At 50.6% G+C, this 21,450-nt stretch overlaps 1 protein-coding gene across 1 annotated transcript in view; it reads right to left on the bottom strand.

The window, feature by feature from the left end:
* Positions 1–6,288: 6,288 nt before the first annotated feature.
* The window catches only part of CCNJL (cyclin J like), a 62,335-nt gene continuing 47,173 nt past the window's right edge, over positions 6,289–21,450 (bottom strand). The window contains exons 3-5 of the mRNA XM_021717171.1: positions 10,546–10,848; positions 9,196–9,355; positions 6,289–7,113 (exon numbers count right to left, since the gene is read on the bottom strand). Of these exons, the coding sequence (XP_021572846.1) occupies positions 6,693–7,113; positions 9,196–9,355; positions 10,546–10,848 (884 nt within the window). The 3' untranslated portion in view covers positions 6,289–6,692. The remainder of the gene's footprint in view (positions 7,114–9,195; positions 9,356–10,545; positions 10,849–21,450) is intronic.

Genomic DNA, 21,450 nt, shown 5'->3' on the forward strand with positions numbered 1-21,450 from the left:
TTATTCCATCCTGGTGGGCTCTTCCCTGCCAGGTGAGCAGGGGGCAGCTGGGATAGCTGTGAGCCTTTCCCTCCAGCATCCCAAAGCCCTGAGTCGGGCAGCACAGGCCATGACAGAATCTGATAGCTTGGATTCGAACTGTGGCTCCTTCCGTCACTGCTGTTGTTCTTAGGCAAACCACCACCTCATGCCCTCATTTTCAGACCTGTGACACACAGCTAATGATACTTCCTCCTTTGTAGGGCTACTACGATGATAATAAGACATGACATAGGCCGGGTGCGCCTGTAATCCCAGCACTTTGGGAGGCTGAGGAGGGAGGACTGCTTGAGCCTAGGAGTTCTGGACCAACCTGGGCAACAGAGTAAGACAAAAATTAGCCGGGTGTGGGGGTGTGTGCCTGTATCCCAGCTACTCAGGTGGCTGAAGTGGAAGGATTACCAGAGCCAAGGAGGTTGAGACTGCTGTGAGCCGTGATCGTGCCACTGCACTCTGGCCTGGATGACAGAAATAGACCTTGTCTCAAAAAATTAAAAAACTTAAAAGACATGAACAAGTGTCTGATATACAGTAAGCGTTTAATACTAGGTCAGCTGCTGTGACTACTATTACCAGGGACTACTTCTATTGGGGGAGTAGGTAGTTTTAGGGCACAGTCATCGAACCAAGTAAACAAATTAATAAGATCATTTTGGAAGGTTTTAATACCATGAAGAAAAAAAAGAAGGGCAATAAGAGAGCAGCCAGGGTGATTCCAGAGGCCTCTTTGGAAGGCAGCTTGTGAGCTGAGATCTGCAGCGGGGCTTCTCAGCCTCGGGACTATTGTCATTTGAGGCCAGAAATCCTCTGCCCTGGTGGGGAAGCGGAGGTGCCTTGTGCCGTGTCGAATGTTTAGCAGCACCCTTGACCTTTACCCTCTAGATGCCACTAGTTCCCCGCTCAGTTGCGACAACCAAGTATGTGTCCAGACATTGCCAAATGTCCCCTGGGGGGCAGAAATGACTCTGGTTGAGAATCAACTTTTTGGGGGCGTCGAGGTCTCATTCTGATGCTCAAGCTGGAGTGCAGTGGCATGATCATGGCTCACTGCAGCTTTGACCTCCTGAGTTCAGGGGACCTTCTGCCTCAGCCTCCCGAGTAGCTGGGGCTACAGGTACACACCACCACACCCGACTGATTTTCTGATTTTTTGTAGAGGCTAGATCTTGCTATGCTGGCTAGGCTGGTCTTAATCTCCTGGGCTTAAGCGGAGGAGAGGATCTTGCCAGAGAATCATTTATATAAATGGCAAGGAGCCAATTCCCCAAAGATTATGGGAGAAGACTTCCGGATGAGAGGAGAAGTAGCCTTGGAGAGATAGACTCTGAACACAGAGAGCAGGAGGACCTGGAAACCTGACCCTGACCTAGGCATTTGCAACGTCTGGAAAGAAGCAAGTTCTCCTTGGAAAAGGAGTCTGCGTGTCCCAACCCTTCACACAACTTGGTCAAAGAAATACTGCATGCATGGCATTAGGTGTGGTGGCTTATGCCCAAAATTCCAGCACTTTGGGAGGCCGAGGTGAGAGGATTGCCTGAGCCCATGGGTTCAAGACCAGCCTGGGCAACTTGGCAAGACCTCGGAAGGAAGGAAGGAAGGAAGGAAGGAAGGAAGGAAGGAAGGAAGGAAGGAAGACTGCATGGAACAAGGCTGTACTAAGTATAGAACAAAGTCGAGGTTTAGGACTGAGGCTCAGATATTCAGACTGGCATACTGTTTCCTTACTCTCTTCTCTGAGCTTGGGAATTAGGTTCTATACATTGAATCCTTTGATGTTTCTTCAAAGAAATTCTGCACTCCAATCACTGAAAAGCTGGCTAAAAATGCAGATTCCGGGCCCCACCCCTCCAGCTGGCTCCACAGTTTGCTCAGGAATGAAAACCTCTAGATTCAACCAGATGCCAGGTGTGGGAGGTCCTCTAAGGCCATCTCTGTGCTTTTTGAAACTTTCCTGGCCACCCTCCAGCATGGAAACCAATGTTAGCTTCTATGGAGCGCCCACATGTGGAAGAGAGACACATGGGCAGGGGGCTAGGGCCTCTGTGGCCCAGGCTGTCCCTAGAGCTCAAAACCACCTATCAACTTGACCATCTCCATGGTAATAGATGGGGACAATGAAGTCCAAGGAGGGAGACATCTGCCCAAAGTCATGTGGGCTCTCTTGGTAAACCCAAGACCTGCCTTGTCTCTGGACCCACAAACTTCGAGCCTCCTGTGTCTCCTGGGCTCATGCATGGTGCTGAGCACTCTCCTAGTCCCACATGCCACGTGCCAACAGGCATGGCTCCCAAACACCCTCCCGGGCCTGGGCTGCAGCCTCAGACCCTGAGCCCATGTCCCTGCTCCTTCCTGCCCTAACAGAAGGCACCTGTGCTTAGCAAAGACCTCAGCCCCACAGTGACACCAGCTCTCTGGGCGGTTCTCCTGCTGGAACCTGGGTGGGCCGAGGGCAGGATTCTGGTCCTGGGTGAGGCCCTCCACCACAGAGGACAGGAGGAGTAGTCTGACATCTCTCATAATTGTTGATGCTATATTCCATTAATTCTATATTTTGACATTGTAACATTCCTGAAATAAGAATGCAAGATAAGCCGGGCTCGGTGGCTCAACCTGTAATACCGTGCCTTTGGGAGGCAGAGGTGAGTGGATTGCCTAAGCCTGCAGGTTCGAGACCTGCCTGGGCAACTTGGCAAGACCTCATCTCTACAATAAATCAAAAATCAGCCGGGCGTGGTAGCACGTGCCTGTAATTCTGGCTACTCGGAAGGCTGAGGCGGAAGGATCACCGGAGCCCAGTGGGTAGAGGCTGCGGTGGCCAGGTGCGGCTACTGCACTCCAGTCTGGGCGACAGAGCGAGACTCCCACTCAAAAAAAGAAAAAGAAAAAGAAAAAAAAGAATGCAAGATATAATCAACAGTAATCTTGAGCACTGCCTCATGGTTTAGTTGGGAGGTTTCTTTTTCTTTTTTTTTTTTTAGTCAGAGTCTCACTCTGCTGCCCAGGCTGGGTTGCAGTGGCATGCTCACAGCCCCAGTGTTGACCTGCTGAGTTCAGGTGATTCTTCTGCCTCAGCCTTCCAAGAAGCCGGAACTACAGATGTGCACTACTGTATCTGGCTAATTTTTTGATATATTGTAGAGATGAGGTCTCACCAAGTTGCCCAGGCTGGTCTCGAACCCCTGGACTCAGGCAATCCTCTCACCTCGGCCTCCCAAAGTGCTGGGATTACAGGCTTGAGCCATTGTGCCCGGCCTAGTTGGGAGGTTTTAAAAAATTCTCATTGACACAAAATGATGGTGCATCTTAACAAAAAGTAGAGCTTATGCTTGAAGAAAAAGAATAATCTCCTTTTTTGGGGAAATGCTGGCCTTAAGGTGCATCTTGTAACTTAATCTTCATGAGAACCTTATAAAGGCAAATTACCCCAGGTTTTTATTTTTGTTTTTTTTTTTGGGGGTTGGAGTCTCACTCTGTCGCCCAGACTGGAGTGCAGTGGCCGCTCCCGGCCACCGCAGCCTCGACCTGCTGGGCTCCGGCGATCCTTCTGCCTCCGCCTTCCAAGTAGCCGGAATTACAGGCACGTGCTACCACGCCCGGCTGATTTTTTGATTTATTGTAGAGATGAGGTCTCGCTGCCCAGGCAATCCACTCCCTCAGCCACAGGCTCAGGCAATCCACTCACCTCAGCCTCCCAAAGGCGTGGGATTACAGGCTGAGCCACCGAGCCCGGCTTACCCCAGGTTTAACAGGTGAGAAGACTGAGGTCCAGAGAGGTTGGATCAACTGCCTCCCAACAGCTAGCAGGTGGTTCTGATAGTTAATTTTATGTGTCAACTTGGTTAGACTATGGTGCCCAGTTTGGTCAAACACTAGTCTTAGATGTTACTGTAAAGGTATTTTTTAGATGTGATGAATATTTACAATCAGTTGGCTATAATGTTGGCATGCCTCATCCAATCAGTTGAAGGCCTTACAAGGTTTCTTGGAGAAGGAATTTTGCCTCAAAACTGTACCATGGAGGCCTGAGACCACACTACCCTACAAATCTTGGATTTGCCAGCTCTCACAATCATGTGAGCCAATTCCTTAAAATAAATCTCTATTTATCCAGTTGGCTTGTTTCCCTGGAGAAACTGACTGAGGCGGTGGGGGAGCCTGTATCTGCAGGGAGGCCCAGCTCCCACTTGGAGGGTAGGACCTAGCTCCAAATAATCTCGTGATCCCAGCACCTTGGGAGGCGAGGCAAGAGGATTGCTTGAGCCCAGGGTTTTGAGCCCAGGGGTTTGAGCCCAGGGGTTTGAGACCAGCCTGGGCAATGTAGTGAGACCTCATCTCTACAAAAAATACAAAAATTAAGCCGGGCTTGCTGGCTCAGCCTGGAATCCCAGCGCTTTGGGAGGCTGAGGTGAGTGGATTGCCTGAGGCCATGGGTTCGAGACCCGCCTGGGCAACTTGGCGAGATCTCATCTATACAATAAATCAAAAATTAGCCAGGTGTGGTAGCGCACGCCTGTAGTTCCAGCTACTTGGAAGGCTGAGGCGGAAGGATCGCTGGAGCCCAGCAGGTCGAGGCTGCGGTGGCCGGGAACGGCCACTGCACTCCAGTCTGGGTGACAGAGTGAGACTCCAACTCAAAAAATAAATAAATAAATAAATAAAATAAACAAACAAATAATAAAAAAATTAGCCAGGTGGCACATACCTGTAGTGCAAGCTACTTGAGAGGCTGAGGCGAAAGAATGACCTGAGCATAGGAGGTCAGGACTGTGGTGAGCTGTGATTGTGCCACTGCACTTCAGCCTGGGTGACAGAGTGAGACCCGACTCAAATAAAAAAAGCCAGTTTGGCTGCTGCCCTCGACATCACCCTCCCCAACATCTCGAGGAGACACCAACCAGGGCTGATTTGAGAGAGGGAAGGAGGGTCTTGTCCGAGAGGGGAGTCCAGGAAGAGAGCCAAGAGACCATTACAGGTGATGTGTTTATTACGGGATGCCTTTTTCTGGGGCCAGGTTGACTGTGAGGGGCCCCTCACAAGCCCCCAGCCCTGAACAGACAGATACAATAACTTGGGATTCAAACTGGTTGCACATAAATAGAAGGAGGTTAGCAAAGGAAAAACAAAAAAAACAACAAACGAACGTGTAGTTTCTATGCTAGTGTAACAAGGTGGCAGCTTAGCTTCTCTTCCTGTTTTCATGCTGAGACTTTCATCTGCTCTGAAAAGCTTTATACCTTGGATTATTCAGGAGCCAAGAAAACCAGGATGGGTTCTTTTTTAAAAAACAAGCGCACTTTGGGGGGCCGAAGCTTGAAGCCAGGGGTTTGAGACCAGCCTGGGCGACACAGCAAGACCCAGTTTCTATTAAACAAACAAATAAACAACCCAAAAATTGCTTCCATGGCCCTTTGCACCTCCCAATTCTCAACCCAAGCCAATCAAGACACCATGCAGAGCACAAGCTGCAAGTTCAAATAAAAACATATTGCACATGGTCACAAGAGTCTTCCTGAGATCCCTCTTGCTGTAGATCCCTCAATGCTGGCTTTCGATGCAGCCGGTCGCCAGCCTATCAATGGCGGGCTGATATGCTCCTGTTCATCCCCACTTCCCAAATCCAGGGCAGTAAGCAAATATTCCACGCTGCTATCCTTCACTATCAGCCATGCTCAAGGCCAAGGCTGGGTTACCCTCAAGTCCTGAAGCATGTGGGGGAGGGAGTAGGGATTGTTTAAAACCTCTGTCTTCCTTTCTGCAACCTTTTCCCTTCTTGGTGGTTATGGAAGTTTTGCAGATGAATGCAGCATCCAAGACGTGGAATCTTCCAGAACTGGGAGGCGAGAAAAGTAGTTCTTCCCAGCCATGTAGAGGGAGCTCTGTTGTCACCCAAAACAAACTGGATTAAAACTCAGCCCTGACATGAGACAGGCAGTTGTGACAATTAAATCTGCTTTTTCTCCTAAGGGATTTTCAAGTATCAAAAAGTCCCTGATGCAGTATGTAAATAAGACAACTTACTGGACAGAAAGCGAGATCATTTCTGGAAGTAGTAGCGTGTGATACACCTAAAAGGCCGAAAAGGGTGTTAGGTTGGACAGCAAAGGCAAGACAGGTGCCCCTTGGGCCTCGTTGGGTAGACACTCGGGCATAAACACACACATGGGCCCCTCTGTGGAGCCAGGGAAAGACAAGCACCCAGTCCAGCATCTTCCAGGGTCCTGAGAATATGCCAGGCTGCCCCTCCTTTTTCAGAGGTCTAGCTGCCATTGGCCAGGAGTAGAGAAGGCTTTGATGCTAAAAGGCAGACACACCTGCGGACTAGTGGTCTGCAACTAGTTCCCAGTTTCCTGGCCTTCCATCAGGTCTCTTAACTCACTGGGCCCCTGATTGAGGGGATGGCGACTGAGCCATGCCGTGATATCCCAGCCACAAGTGGAAGACGTTTCTCAGAGGAATGCTCTTAGGTGAGGTATGTCATTGAATGTTTTGCTCTGAGTCTGTCTTATTTAAAAGTAGCACGAACCCTCCATGTCCAAGGGCACCAAGGCTCTTCGGACACGCCTTCCGGTGCCTTGCTTGGCTGAGCTCTCCCTTTCGGTGTCGTCTTCCTCTGCCCGGGTCTCCAAGGCTCTCCTGTGTGGCCCACTGGTGGCCTATCTATCAAAACAGCCTGTGGAGAACATGTGGCTCCCGCTGAAGTAACTGCTTCCATAGGTGGCAGCGAGGCAGTGCCGGGGCTCGGCTGCAATGGCCATCTGCATGCCGAGGGACGCAGGGATGGGCATGGGACACATATCCAGGGGCTGGAGGGTGGGGTATGGGGTGTGGAGGGAGGAGCTCGTGTCCCCCGAGAGCAGGCTCCCCGAACGGTGGGTCTGCAGCGAGTTCCGATAGGCCAGGCACAGGTCCTGTACGGGGCTCTGGAACTGTGCCAGTGTGGTCACTGGCTGGCCAAGGGTGGGGTAGGCAGGAGGCTGGAACAGCACCTGGGTGGGAGCAGGGGGCGTGCCAGGCACCATCGCCAAGGCCTGGCTCTTCACTGCAACGGCATCCTTGAGGACGTTGTCATACGTTCTGGAAGGAGAAGGCCTGGGTGAGACTGGGAGGTCAAAGGTCAAGGCATCTCTGCCTGCCTTGCTGAGTGAGACTGGAAGAGACACGTGTGCCCTGTGTCCAGCGGGTCTTCCCAGTCTGCCCTTGCTGCCTGTTCACGGCTTCAGTCATTTCCCAACTAGACTTGGGCCTCAATCTCAGCTTGGAGCTAATTCCCACAGAAAACTTCTTCTGACTCTTCTGGACGAGGCTAGCTGTCCCTGCAGTCCTGCACTGCTCTATCTCGCGGTCCAGAGGGTAATTTCTGGTTGCTGCCTGGCTGTTAAGAAGGACCACATCTGCTTGTGCCCACCCCTGCATTCTCTGCACCTGGCGCCAGAGTGTTCCCAGGGACTGAATAAGCCCAATTTCTGCCTTCCAGGGACTTCTGGGCCAAGCATGTTGCCCCCTGCGATCTACGTTTCTCCATCTGAAAAGTGGGGTGGAACAGTCTTTTTTCTTTCTTTCTTCTAAAAAGTCATTTCGGCTGGGCGCAGAGGCTCACGCCTGTGATTGTTGCAATTTGGGAGGTGGAAGTGGGAGGATAACCTGAGCCCAGGGGTTCAAGACCAGCCTGGGCAACTTGGTGAGTCCTCGTCTCTACAATAAATCAAAAAATTAGCTGGGTGTGGTGGTGTGTGCCTGTAGTTCCAGCTACTTGGAAGGTGGAGGCAGAAGGATCACCTGAGCCCAGCTGGTCAAGGCTGCAGTAGCTGTGAGTGTGCCACTAGACTCCAGCCTGGACGACAGAGTGAGATCCCAATTTAAAAAAAAAAGTTATTTTGTAGAGACAAGGGTCTTTCTATGTCCCAGGCTGGACTCAAAGTCCCATGCTCAAGTGATCCTCCCACCTTGGCCTCTCAGATTGTTGGGATTATAGGCATGTACCACCATACCTCGCTGGAACAGAGATTTTTGCCATCTCAAAAACTCCTCATAAAGCTTTTTGGGAAAACAAAACAATAAGAGTTTTATGTAAGGAAGGAGACCACGGAGGCTGCAAGACATCTGAGAAGGGTCATCCCAGAGTGACAGCCATCCATGAAGAGGGGAGGCCTGGCCAGTGGCCAAACATCTAGGGGCGGGTGAATATCCAGAGGCAATCAGCACGGTCAGGCCAGGCTTTAGGGACCCCAAAAGCACACATTTTAAAACTAGGTCTAGAAAGTAGGACTGACATTCCATTTCTTTTCCTTTTTTTTTTTTTTCATTTGAGCTAGAGTCTCGCTCTGTCACCCAGGCTAGAGAGCAGTGGTGTAATCATAGTGTACTGCAGCCTCAAACTCCTGGGCTCAAGTGATCCTCCTGCCTTGACCTCCCAAAGGAATGACACAAAGGTAACCACAGTAAAGCTTCCCACATCAGGAAGCTAAGAGGAGGTTCTTCAGGGACTGAAGGGCCTTCGCTTTGCCTGTGCAGTCCCCTGGTCAGTCAGGCCAGCACCCAGGATATGCCTCTACCTGTTGGGTGGATGAGGACTGGAATGGGAATGGCCCCTGGGAGCAGCTCTGTCCTGTCTGCCTGTCTCCCTGTAGTCACTACAGGGATCTTTTGCCACAGTGGCAGTTTCCTGGTGTTGGCTCCAGGATGCCTGTAAGCGGCTTTTCTGATATACTGAATGCTTTCTGCCTAAGATTGCCAGGGATCCTTCTGAAGAGGCTGTGGTGATCATGGGTAGTCACTCTGGGCTTAACTGGCTACGAGGTCAGCTTTGTGGTCATGTTTGAGAAAAGTAGCTAATGATGAGAGTTCTTCAATGTGATTATCCACAAGACGACATTGGACTTAGATCAAAGAGCCCTGGCATTCAAAGGAGGTACACACAGCCCTCCTCTCCCTTGTTCCCTAAACTTAAAAATGCAAACCCAAAGCACCCCGAAATAGGAAGACTCTCCAAGCCCCACTTCTATGAGGAGTCGCCACAGCCCACTTTACCTGTTACCCTTTAGCTGGGGGAACCACCATAAGCCCCACACTCAGGAAATTACCCGCAACCTTGAGCGGGCCCTCAAGGGCAAGCAGAATATCCATATTTCAAAAACAGAGTTCAGGAGAGGAGCTTACACTAGAAGGATTTCAATACACATGCTGAGATGCTCCAGGGAATAGTTCGAGATCCTTTGCAGGTCTCTGGTCCAATAGGGCGGCAGCTGCAGGCAAATCCTGGAGGCCCCCACGCAGGCTGCAGCGACCACAGAGGGCGGGAATTTATAGAATATATGATCTAAGAAGAATCACAGAGGAAGTCAGCAACACCTCCCCTCAGACTCCCACCCCCCCAGAGAATGAGTAGACAAATGAATTGTTTCAATGACTATTTATTGCTGCCCTCGAATAGGACTGAAAATTAGAAATTGTGATGTTCCATTTTAAAATCTTAACCTTGACTCTCAGACTGAGATTTCTTTCTTTCCTTCCTTTTTTGAGTCAAGACTCACTCTATCACCCAGGCTGGAGTATTGTTCAAGACCAGCCTGGACAATACATTGAGACCCTGTCTCTAAAAAAAAAGAAACAAAGAGAAAAAATCTTAGCAATGACCTTGAAACTATTTTTCCTCCTATGCATCAATTTCCTCATTTGTAAAATGGGAATAAAAATGTTTGTGTAGGGCTATGGTGAAGTTCAAATGAGATAATGTATGCAAAGCACTGAAGCAAGATGCCTGGCACACAGTAAGTGCTCAATTAATGCTGGGTATCACTGTTATTGATAATATCACTCATACTCATTTTGGTTTGTGGCTTTTAGATGGGAGTGCCATGGCATGCTCACAGTTTCCTGCAGCCTTGCCTGGGCTCAGGTGATCCTTCTGCCTCAGCTACCTGTGTAGCTGAGATTACAGGCACATACCACCATGCCTGGTTAATTTTTTTATTTTCTTGTAGAAACATGGTCTCACTATGTTGGCCTGGCAGGTCTCAAGGGGCATGCGCTGGGCTCAAGCAATCCTCCTGCCTCCGCGTCCCAGAGTGCTGAGATTACAGGTATGAGCCACTATACCTGGCCCAGGATAACTTTTATTGCTAAAGCAGATGTAAACATAATTTCCCATTCCCATCTTATCTATAAGATGACAACTCTTTGGGAATGACCTACCTGTAAATCTGTGCTATTCAAATCATTGGCAATGTTCCGGGTTATCAAGAGAAAAACTACCAGGTGACCTGGGAGTCTGTAGGGCACTGGTTGCCCGTATCTAAGCGGCCATTTCTCTTTTACATGCTATTGGTAACACCGGACGCATCCCTGCCCTCTTCGCCAGTTCCTTGAAATGCAACAGTGGTCTGAATGCCCAGGCCCCAGCCAAGGAGCAGGAGTCTCTGGATGGACATGACCCTCAGAGCCGCCTGACCCCGCCCCTGGGTGGGTGGAGAAGGGGTGGGAGGTGCTACTGCTGGGCCCCAATGTTACCTTGCAGGGTGACCTCTAGGAAGTAGTGAGCATACTCCTTGAGGCACTCTTTGGTCTTGCGGGGGCAGGTGGTCGACCAGGTGTGGCAGTGGTGGTCCTTGTGGCTGACAGAGGCCAAGAGGTAGTAGTCCAGGAAATGGGCAGGCGTGGGCAGGCATAGGTTCCAGCCGAAGGCCTCCAGCAACAGCAGCTCTGCGCTCAGAAGCTCCTTCCTGGTGAGGGTGAAGTTCTGGCTGCTCAGGATCCTGGTGCTATTTATCTGCTCCAACTTGGGCACGTGGTCCTCTCTGTCCTCGAACTTACCTGCGTGGGGGCGGGGAAACTGAGGTTACTGCAAGACACTTACCTGCACTGAGGCTTAAAGGCCCACCTTATGGTGCCTGGATCTCCAGCTGTGTGATCACAGTCGGGTGTCTCTCTGAGACTCAGCTTCCTCATCTACAAGATGGAACCTCTGGCCGGCTGCATGGCCCAGCCTGTAGTCCCAGCACTTTGGGAGGCTGAGGCGAGAGGACTGCCTGAGCATGGGGGTTCAGGACCGGCCTGGACAACTTGGTGAGACCTCATCTCTACAATAAATCACAAAAACTAGCTGGGCATGGTAGCGTGTCTGTAGTTTCAGCTACTTGGAAGGCTGAGGTAGAAGGACTGCCTCAGCAGGTTGACGCTGAGGTGGCTGTGAACATGCCACTGCGCTCTGCCTGGGTGACAAGGAGTGAGGCTCCAACTCAAAAAAAAAGATGGAACCTCTATATCCTATGGCTTTTGTGAGATTCAATGAGAAGACGAGCATCCACTGCTCAGCCTGGCATCTGAACACAGAAAGCACCTACAGCAGTGGACGGCAGCAGCCAGGGTCTGGAAACAAGGCCACCCACCACCTCCCGCCCTCACCAATCTAACCTCCAGGTCATGGTCAGAATGACCTTACAAATCATTCTGAGGAAAAGCCCCTCAATGGCTCTCACTGTCCTCAGTATTGACTTCAAACTCTGTGGGTGGGGTCTTGGTTTGGGTTTCCTCTGAAACAGATTACTTGGAAGGTGGAGGGAAAGGAAGCTAAATCCGACTAAGGACTTCGCAGAAACAGTACAGAAAATAGGCCTTGGGTTATCCACTCAGGCATCAAGGAAGAGGCATTTACCCATCAATCTCCAGCAGACAGGGTTGTGGGCTGTTCCCAGGAGACAGAGGGGGCTCCTCCTGCAGTGAGGGTCAAGGGTCAGAGGCTGGGGAGACATGACGGTCTCCACTGTGTGAGGCTCTCTGGCCTCCATGCGCCTCCCTCTGGGGAACCGCCTCACACCTGGCTGGGACCCTCCCTGGCAGTTCTGCCTGCAAGCCTTCTTTGTGCAGTCCCTCTGCCTGGAACACCCTTCCCATCTGCTCTCCACTCGGCTAAACTTGACACAACCTTCACTTGAGTCCCTGCCTCTTGGAAGCCTTCCTTGACCCCAGCCTTTGAGTACTGTATGGCTCCCATGTCAGGTGGTGAACCCTTTGAGGGCGGGCCTCTGTCTAGTCCGGTGACCTCAAACCCAGACTCTCAGGGAGCAGAGCTGCCACTGGACAAATGTCAGAAGAGACGGGGGAGGAGGGTATCTGATCTCAAAGCACAAGGCCCCGAAGATGACACGGCGGGATGAACTGTGACAACTACGTAGGCCAGGGTCTCTGTCTCCTCGGGGATCAGAGGGCCTGACTCCAAGCCCTGGTCATTGATGGGCAGGGGTCGGGCGAGTGGAAATGTACCATGCAGGGCACATCAGAGATGCTGTCACGCCGCCCCCACAGCTGACAGCAATCCATGCCCCATACTCTTCCCAAGCCCAGACCCCAGCCTGGAATGGCTGCCAAGCACATGCCATCTCTTGTCTTACACATGTTAGAAGGTCAATGTGAGGTTAAAGCCTCCTGAGGGGGAGGAGCCTCTGGTATGGCTGGAAATCTCGGGGGTGAGGCCTAGCTGACCAGCCCTGCTGGCCTCTGCGACCTCAAACCCAACACTTCCCCCATAAGCACAGGATCGAGCCTGGGGGACTCTGGACTCTGACCCCTCCCCCTGGCTGGGAGGGCTCATCCCCTCAGTCCTCTAGAGCTCAGTTCAGAGGTCACTAGACGTCATCAAAGCAGGTCCCATACCCAGACCACTTGCTTGGTATCATGTTAATAACTGGCCAGGCACGGTGGCTGGCACGAGACCCACCTGGGCAACTTGGTGAGACCTCATTTCTACAATAAAAAATCAAAATTTAGCCGGGTGTGGTAGCGCACACCTGTAGTTCCAGCTACTTGGAAGGCTGAGGTGGAAGGATCGCCGGAGCCCAGCAGGTTGAGGCTGCGGTGGCCAGGAGTGTGCCACTGCACTCCAGTCTGGGCAACAGAGCGAGACTCCAACTCAAAAAAACAAAAACAAAAAATAAATAAATAAAAATAAAATAAGCCGGGCTCGGTGGCTCAGCCTGTAATCCCGCGCCTTTGGGAGGCTGAGGTGAGTGGATTGCCTGAGCCCGCGGGTTCGAGACCCACCTGGGCAGAAAGAGCTCATCTCTACAATAAATCAAAAAATCAGCCGGGTGTGGTAGCGCATGCCTGTAACTCCAGCTACTTGGAAGGCTGAGGTGGAAGGATTGCCGGAGCCCAGCAGGTCGAGGCTGCGGTGGTCGGGAACGGCCACTATACTCCAGTCTGAGCAACAGAGTGAGACTCCAACTCAAAAAAAATAATAATAATAAAATAAAATAAAATTGCACAAAGAGTACATGATCATTGGAGAAGAAAGCAGGGAATACAAAGTCATCAAAGATAACTTTTGAAATGGGCCAAAATTCCTCTTTCCAGAGAGGACCTTTCATTCATACATTCAACAAATGCTTATTGAGTACCTACTATGTGCTGGGCACCTTGCTGAAAACTGGAGGCACAGCAGCAAATAGGTTGAACCTGGTTCCTGTCTTCATGGGACTTAGAATCAGGTGCCAGTTGTTGTTGTTGTTATTGTTGTTATTATTATGTTTTTGAGTCAGGGTCTCACCTTGTCTCCCAGGGTGGAGTGCAGTGGCATGAGAATCACGGCTTACCGCAGCCTTGACCTCCTGGCCTTAGGTGATCCTCCTGCTTCAGCCTCCCTAGTAGCTGGGATTATAGATGTGTGCCTCCACACCAGGCTAATTTTTTTGTTTTTTTGTAGAGACGATGTCTCACTGTGTTGTCCAGGTCAGTCTTGAACTTCTGAACTCAAGCAATCCTCTTGTCTTGGCTTCCCAAAGTTCTGGGATTACAGGCATGAGCCCGTGTGCCCAACCAACCAGTTATTAAAATATATATTTTTTTGAGTTGGAGTCTCTGTCACCCAGGCTGGAGGAGTGCAGTGGCACACTCATGGCCACCACAGCCTTGATCTGCTGGGCTCAGGCGATCCTTCCACCTCAACCTTCCAAGTAGCTGGAACTACAGGAATGTGCCACCACGCCCAACTAATTTTTTGGATTATTGTAGAGATGAGGTCTCACCAAGTTGCCCAGGCTGATCTTGAACCCGAGGGCTCAGGCAATCCTCTCACCTCAGCCTCCCAAGGCGCGGGATTACAGGCTGAGCCACCAAGCCCGGCTTAGTTTCATTTTTTGAACCGGAGTCTCACTTTGTCACCCAGGCTGGAGTGCAGTGGCATACTTACGGCCACTGTAGCCTCGACCTGCTGGGCTCTGGCGATCCTTCCACCTCAGTCTTCCAAGTAGTTGGAACTACAGGCGTGCACCGCCACAGCTGGCTAATTTTTAAAAATTTATTATAGAGATGAGGTCTCCCTAAGTTGCCCAGGCTGGTCTCGAACCCCTGGGCTCAGGCAATCCTCTCACCTCAGCCTCCCAAAGTGCTTGAATTACAGGCATGAGTCACCATGCCCGGCCTCTTTGTATAATTTTAAAAGGAAGAAAAAAAATCATTATTATTATTTTTTGCAAAGTTGCACGGGTTTCCCTGAATCTCATGTTGAACTGAGCCATCCTTGGTCTCATGCACTCAACAGATAAGAGCTTTCCTGTCCTCACTGAGCAGAAGGTGGGAGGTGAAGGTGCCCTGGACTAGGGTGGCGCTCAGACCCCTGCATGGTGCTGCTGATGGCCAGCAATATATCCCGACCAGCAGATGGGCTCCAGCAGCTTAGTTTCCTCCTCCCCTCCCTGCTTTTCAAACCTTTCAGGGCTCTGCTACCCAAGAGGATTATCCTCCAAGGGAAGGCATTATGGATTACAGAGGAATCTGACTTCACCTGCTCTCCCTGGCCTCCTGGGGAAACCCCACACTGCAGGCCAGAGCCAGACAGAGCAGGGTCTGAATCCTCAAGAGGCTGCTCTGGACCTAACAGCACTCAACTCCAAAGGCTGTTTGTTTATGACCCAGGAATATGCCCCATATGGATATGAAATGATCCTGCAGAATGGAAGGTGCTTCCTAAGTGCCTGGCACCCAGAATGGCCTGCTTCTTGCTAGCCACACACTGAATCCTCACAGGAACCTTCTAGGTAAGTTCCTTCAAAGTCCCCAGAGAGGGCTGGGCATGGTGGCTCACGCCTGTAATCCCAGCACTTTGGGAGGCCGAGGTGAGATAACAGCCTGAGCTCATGGGTTCGAGACCAGCCTGGGCAACATAGGAAGACTTTGTCTCTACAAAAAAGAAAAAAATTAGATGGGCACAGTAGTGTGCCTGTAGTTCTAGTTACTTGGGAGGCTGAGGTGGGAGGACTGCTTAAGCCCAGGAGTTTGAAGCTGCAGTGAGCTATGATTGCATCAGTGCACTCCAGCCTGAGCAACTGAGAAAAACCCTGTAACCAAAATAAATACATAAAATTGCCAGGTGCAGTGGCTCAAGCATGTGATCCCAGCACTTTGGGAGGCCAAGGTGAGAGAATTGCCTGAGTCCAGGAGTTCGAGACCAGCCTGGGCAACCTGGAGAGACCTCATCTCTACAATAAATCAAAAAGAAAAAATTAGCGGGGTGTGGTGGCATGTGCCTGGGGTTCCAGCTACTTGGAAGGCTGAAGTGGAAGGATCACCTGATCCCAGCAGGTGGAGACTGCGGTGGCCGTGAGTTTTTGGCTACTCTCTAGTCTGGAGACAGAGTGAGATGCCAACTCAAAAACAAATACATACATACATACATAAAGTACATAAAATAAAATAAAATCCCTAGAGGCTCAAGAGAAAAAGCTGATAGGGGAAGCCAGCCTTTAGCCCTAGAAGTGAACTGCAGAGCCCTTGTTGTAACACTGCTGGCCAGGCTAATCCCAGTTTAGCGATTCTTCTCCAGCACATTTCACAGCCAGAAAAGATGTTCTGAATTTCCTGGTGTTGCCACGTGCCCCCACAGACATTCCCCTCCTCCCATGGCCAGGCGGGCCGGCCTCCTGTCCCCAGCACTGCCACTACAAGCACTGTTTCTCAGCTGCTTCCTCCTTATCGACAAACTGCACAGACAACAGATGCCTGGCCGTCCTCAGGCGGGTCCCCCGGGAGAGGCTGGGAACAGAAATAGGAGACTTTCCAAGTCAGACAATAGCCACAGATTCTTCTTAATGCCTTTTATGCCTTTTTTATTTGGAAAAATTTCAAATCCAGAAGATGAAAGAACAGAACAATGAGCCTCATCAGCTGCTGACACAGCCATGCTTGCTCTGTCTAAGTGTGTACACTGTGTATAAATACTGGTTTTGGCCAGACGTTGTAGCTCATGCCTGTAATCCCAGCACTTTGGGAGGCGGAGGTGAGAGGATTACCTAAACTCAGGGGATCGAGACCAGGCTGGGCAACTTGGTGAGACCTCGTCTCTACAAAAAATCAAAAAATTAGCCAGGCTTGGTGGTGCATACCTGTAGTTCTAGCTACTTGGAAGGCTGAGGTGGAAGGATCACCCTAGCCCAGAAGTTGAGGCTGTGAGAGTGAGACTCCGACTTGAAAAATACAGACATACATACATACATACATACATACTGGTTTTGCTGGATCACTTCTAGTTATGTTTCAGGCATGACATGCCACCCTGAACACTTTAGCATCCATTCCTGAGGTCATTTTCCTGCAACTCCTAATACTATCTGCAATTATAAGGCATTCACGTTAATGCAACAACATTTTCTAATATTCAGTCCACATTTAATTTTTGCCAGGGACCTGAAAATGTCTTTTAAAACTTTGTTTTTTAAAAAATCCAGGACCCAAGGGTGGGCACAGTGATTCATGCCTGTAATCCCAGCACTTTAAGAGGCCAAGGTGGGAGAATTGCTTGAGCTGAGAAGTTCAAGACCAGCCAAGGCTAACCTGGGCATGGTGGTGCACACCTGTAATCCCAGCCACTCAGGAGGCTGAGGCAGGAGGACTGGCTGAACCCAGGAAGCCAAGACTGCAATGAGCCTTGATTGTGCCACTGCACTCTAGCCTAGGTGGTAGAGGGAGACTCCGACTCAGAAAAAAAAAAATCCAGAATTCAAATTAGGTTCACCCATGGAGTCCATTACTTGGACTGCACACTTGAGTCACATCACTTCCCTGCCTCAAGTGCAGACTCGAGCCACTATACCCAGCTAATTTTTTTTTTTTTTTTTTTGTAGCGACAGGGTCTCTCTATGTTGCCCAAGCTGGTCATAGCTCCTACCTCAGCTTCCCAAAGCATGGGATTACAGGTGTGAGCCACTATACCTGGCCATGTTTTGATTGCTTGATTAAGTTGGTGACACCAGATCTCTCCATTTGATTTGATTTGATTTGATTTTTTTTGAGTCGGAGTCTCACTCTGTTGCCCAGGCTGGAGGGCAATGGCATGGTCACAGCCACCACAGCCTCGACCTGCTGGGCTCAGGCAATCCTTCCACCTCAGCCTTCAAAGTAGCTGGAACTACAGGCGTGTGCCACCACACCTGGCTAATTTTTCCAGTTTATTGTAGAGATGAGGTCTCGCCAGCTTGCCCAGGCTGGTCTTGAACCTGTGGGCTCAGGCAATCCTCTTACCTCGGCCTCCCAAAGTGCTAGAATTATAGGTGTGAGCCACCATGCCCGGTAGATCTCTTCATTTTAAAGGCACCTCTTTCCTTGTGAAATTAATAAGTAATCTGTGGAATGACGCCTTGAGACTCTGTGAATATCCTGTTTCTCAACAGCCTTTAACTCAATGACTTGGCATCCATGGATGATCCTCCCTTAGGCCCCAGCAACCTTCATTCTACTCACTCTACTTCATTCTCTATGAATGTGAGCACTCTGAAGACTGGCTTATCTTCTTCCACCTACTATCTTGGCAATCAAGCCTCAAGACAGACCAAACAGGATTCCTGACTTTTCTGCAATAAGGCCAAGAGAAGCAATATTTTTAATTGCTAAACAAACCCGTTATTTTGGAAAAGTTTAAATATACAAAGAGAGAGAGAAAGAAAAAAAATGTTATAATGAATGCCATACATGTATTACCCACTTCCAATAATCACCAACATTTATATAGCCTTTAAGCAAATCTTAAACAGGTACTGTGCAGAACAATATTCTATGAAAATTCAGTGTCCCATTGTTGCTGCTCAAGCCCCAGCATAGCCCACCCCAACTAGACAGGCTGCATTCTACACTGCGTCCCGTTAATTCCTCGAAGAATCCTTCATGCCTGGCAAGATGCCCACTGACAGACCCACTCAGGGTTACCTGCTGCCCATTCAGGTGCTAAATTTAGGCTCCTCGAGGATGCCAGAGTGTTCTGGCTAAAGAGAGCCAGGTTTTAAAGCAACAGCTGGCTGCTATTTTCCCTAAAGAAATACAGTGCTCTCAAAAACAGGCAAAACTACTCTTTTCCAAGAAGGGCCACTCTCCTATTTCAAAATCTTCCCTTGCCCCCACATTTCATCTAGGAGGGAGAACCCAAATTCAAGCAGGAGTTGAGACCCCATGGGTACCCACCCCTCCTGCAGTCTGTCCTGCCCTTTAAGTGCTGAAGAGAAAGGAAAGATAAGGGGAATGGGCAGAGAGATCAAGGACTGCCCAATGGTGCCCAGGCCTTCCCCAGGTGATGCCTGGATTCTTCCCAGGCCAGTGTGGGTGCGCTAAGCAGTCAGGTGGCAGGGACCCAAGAGGAAGGTGAAAGCTTTGGTTGAAAGGGCTCCTTCCCAGGGTCACAGCCTGGGAAGTGTCCCAGGGTGGACCAGGCGCCATAGAGACCTTTCTGATGCTAATTCTCTTTTCCCCCTTAGATTCCTCCTTCCTGGAAGGGAGAGAAGCCGCCCCAGGATGGGCAGAACTCCCACCAGCTTTATTTAGAGCCTTGGAGCCAGTGTGGCCAGCCAGGATGCTGGGGGAGGTCTCTGCAGGAAACAAGCAAGAATATCTTCTCCAGGGTACTCAAATACAGGCTCCCCTGTTATAATCTGCATGAACCAGAGCAATCACTCAGAAAGCCACATCTCACAAGGTGGCAGGAAGGGCTCAAGGAGGGATTGCAGGAAACTGATGAGCACAGGACCTCGCACGCAGGAAGCATTCCATGAAGTGCAGCACAGCTGCTGTGTTATTTATTGAATGTGGCATTTATTGTTCACACTCCAGACCTGAGATCTTCTGAAGTCCTGTCAATTGGGTACAGATGAATCACTAGAGACATTTCTTACATGTTTTGAAAAAGGGATGGAAATGAGCCCCCAACGCGACCCCACTGGCTAGGCAGTGCTGGATACCCCAGAGTGGGCACTCTAGCACCAGCCTCCTTTCCTAGGACTGTGACCTTGAAGCCTGACCCTCCGGATGGTGGTTTCAAGCTCACAGTCAGTGGGACTTTTCCTAGGCCCTCCAGCTGGTTAGTTAGCAAGAGGCAGTGAAGCCACACTCCAGGATTCAAGCCCTGGGAGGGTGGAAAGCACCAGCATTTGGTTCTCTGATGCATCCTGTATTTGACGGTAGGTGTCAAATACTGGCTCACATAGTAGGCAGCCCCTAGGCCACAGCTGCTATTACTGCAGGGGCAGAGGGTGTCTACGAACTGTGCTTGTGATACCCTAAACTAGTAATCTCTCAGTTCGTTCTGGCAACAAGTCTCCGACACCAGCCATACCTGGGGTCCAGGGGCCTACTCGGTAGACCTAGTGGAAAGGAGCTGGGAACCTGACCTGGCAGAGCTCCCCTCCTCACTTAGGAAACAGAAAGTTCCCTTCCTCTCTCCAATGTTAGGCGATCTGCTCATGGCTGCACCCCAGTCACAGGCACAGGGGAGGCCATGATAGATGGATGGATAGACAAATGGATGGACGGATGAGAGCAAGCCAACTTGCAACAGCTGAATCAATTCCTGAGCCCACATTTTTCTTTTTTCTTTTTTTTGAGTCGGAGTCTCACTCTGTCGCCCAGACTGGAGTGCAGTGGCCGCTCCCGGCCACCGCAGCCTCGATCTGCTGGGCTCCGGTGATCCTTCCGCCTCAGCCTTCCAAGTAGCCGGGATTACAGGCATGCGCTACCATGCCCGGCTGATTTTTGATTTATTGTAGAGTGAGGTCTCGCCAAGTTGCCCAGGTGGGTCTCGAACCCGCGGGCTCAGGCAATCCACTCACCTCAACCTCCCAAAAGCGTGGGATTACTGGTTGAGCCACCAAGCCCGGCTTCTTTTTTTTGAGTTGGAGCCTTACTCTGTCACCCAGGCTGGAGTGCTGTGGCACAATCAAGGCTCACTGCAGCCTTGACCTCCTGGGCTCAATCTTTCCTCCTCAGCCTCCTGAGTTGCTAGGACTACAGGTATGCACCACCACGCCCATCTAATTTTTAAACTTAATTTTTATTTTTTAATTTTTTGAGTTGGAGTCTCACTCTGCTGCCCAGGCTGGAGTGCAGTGGCATGCTCATGGCCACCCCAGAGTCGACCTGCTGGGCTCAGGTGATCCTTCCACCTCAGCCTTCCAAGAAGCCGGAACCACAGGCATGTGCCACCATGCCCGGCTGATTTATTGTAGAGACAAGGTCTCACCATATTGCTCAGGCTGGTCTTGAACCTCTGAGCTCAGGCAATCCTCTCATCTCCGCCTCCCAAAGTGCTGGGATTATAGGCATGAGCCACCACACCTGGCTGATTTCTTTATTTTTTTATAGAGATGTCTCACTATGTTGTCCAGGCTGATCTTGAATGCCTGGGTTCAAGTAATCCTCTCACCACGGTCTCTCAAAGTACTGGGATTATAAGAATGAGCCACCATGCACAGCCCTGAGTTTACTTTTGAAAACAGACACTGGAGGTGAGGTTATGGGCAGATATTTTTTTCAGGAGGAAATTGTGAAATTCCTCGCAGGGCGGAGGTGAACCTCAGCCAGCTGGGTCACACATGGGCTTCCCTTCCTGCTGCGAGGACTTTCCTGTGCCAGGATGGAGAAACTGGTGTGATGACTTCACATTGTGGCCTCAGCAGATCCCTGACTCCTTGGTGCTTTGTGACCCACATAATTTCACCGACGGTCTGAAAGCAGGGCCAGGGGAGAGGGGAGGCATTTGTCACATAAACCCCGGGTATCTGGGGCCAGGGCCCTGCAAGAGCTTCCTACAGAGGATCGGGGCTCTCTCCTGTCACAAAGGTTTTGGTGCCACTGCTTTGCTCATGAGGGGCTGCCTCAAGTTCAAGAGGGGCTGTCGACGGTGTGGCCATCAGGGGCCCTGATCCTTGGTTCCAACCTCTGTAGGGAGCAAGGAGAAGGAAGAGGAGAGGCAGCCTTGGCCACGACCATCCAGGTTCAGAGGACAACCACTTCCAGACACGAGGGCTGACATCTTCAGTAGAGAGCCTGGAGTCTCCCTGCAGCTGTTTGCTGACCTGAGTACTCCTGGTACAGCATATGACAAAGGCTGCTGCTATAGTGTCTTAGAGCCACTGAGCCATCCCTGAAGTGACTACCAAGCCT

This window comes from Carlito syrichta, unplaced genomic scaffold (assembly GCF_000164805.1).
Source record: "Carlito syrichta isolate Samal-C Ts95f unplaced genomic scaffold, Tarsius_syrichta-2.0.1 Scaffold309435, whole genome shotgun sequence".
Classification (NCBI taxonomy): Eukaryota; Metazoa; Chordata; class Mammalia; order Primates; family Tarsiidae; genus Carlito; species Carlito syrichta.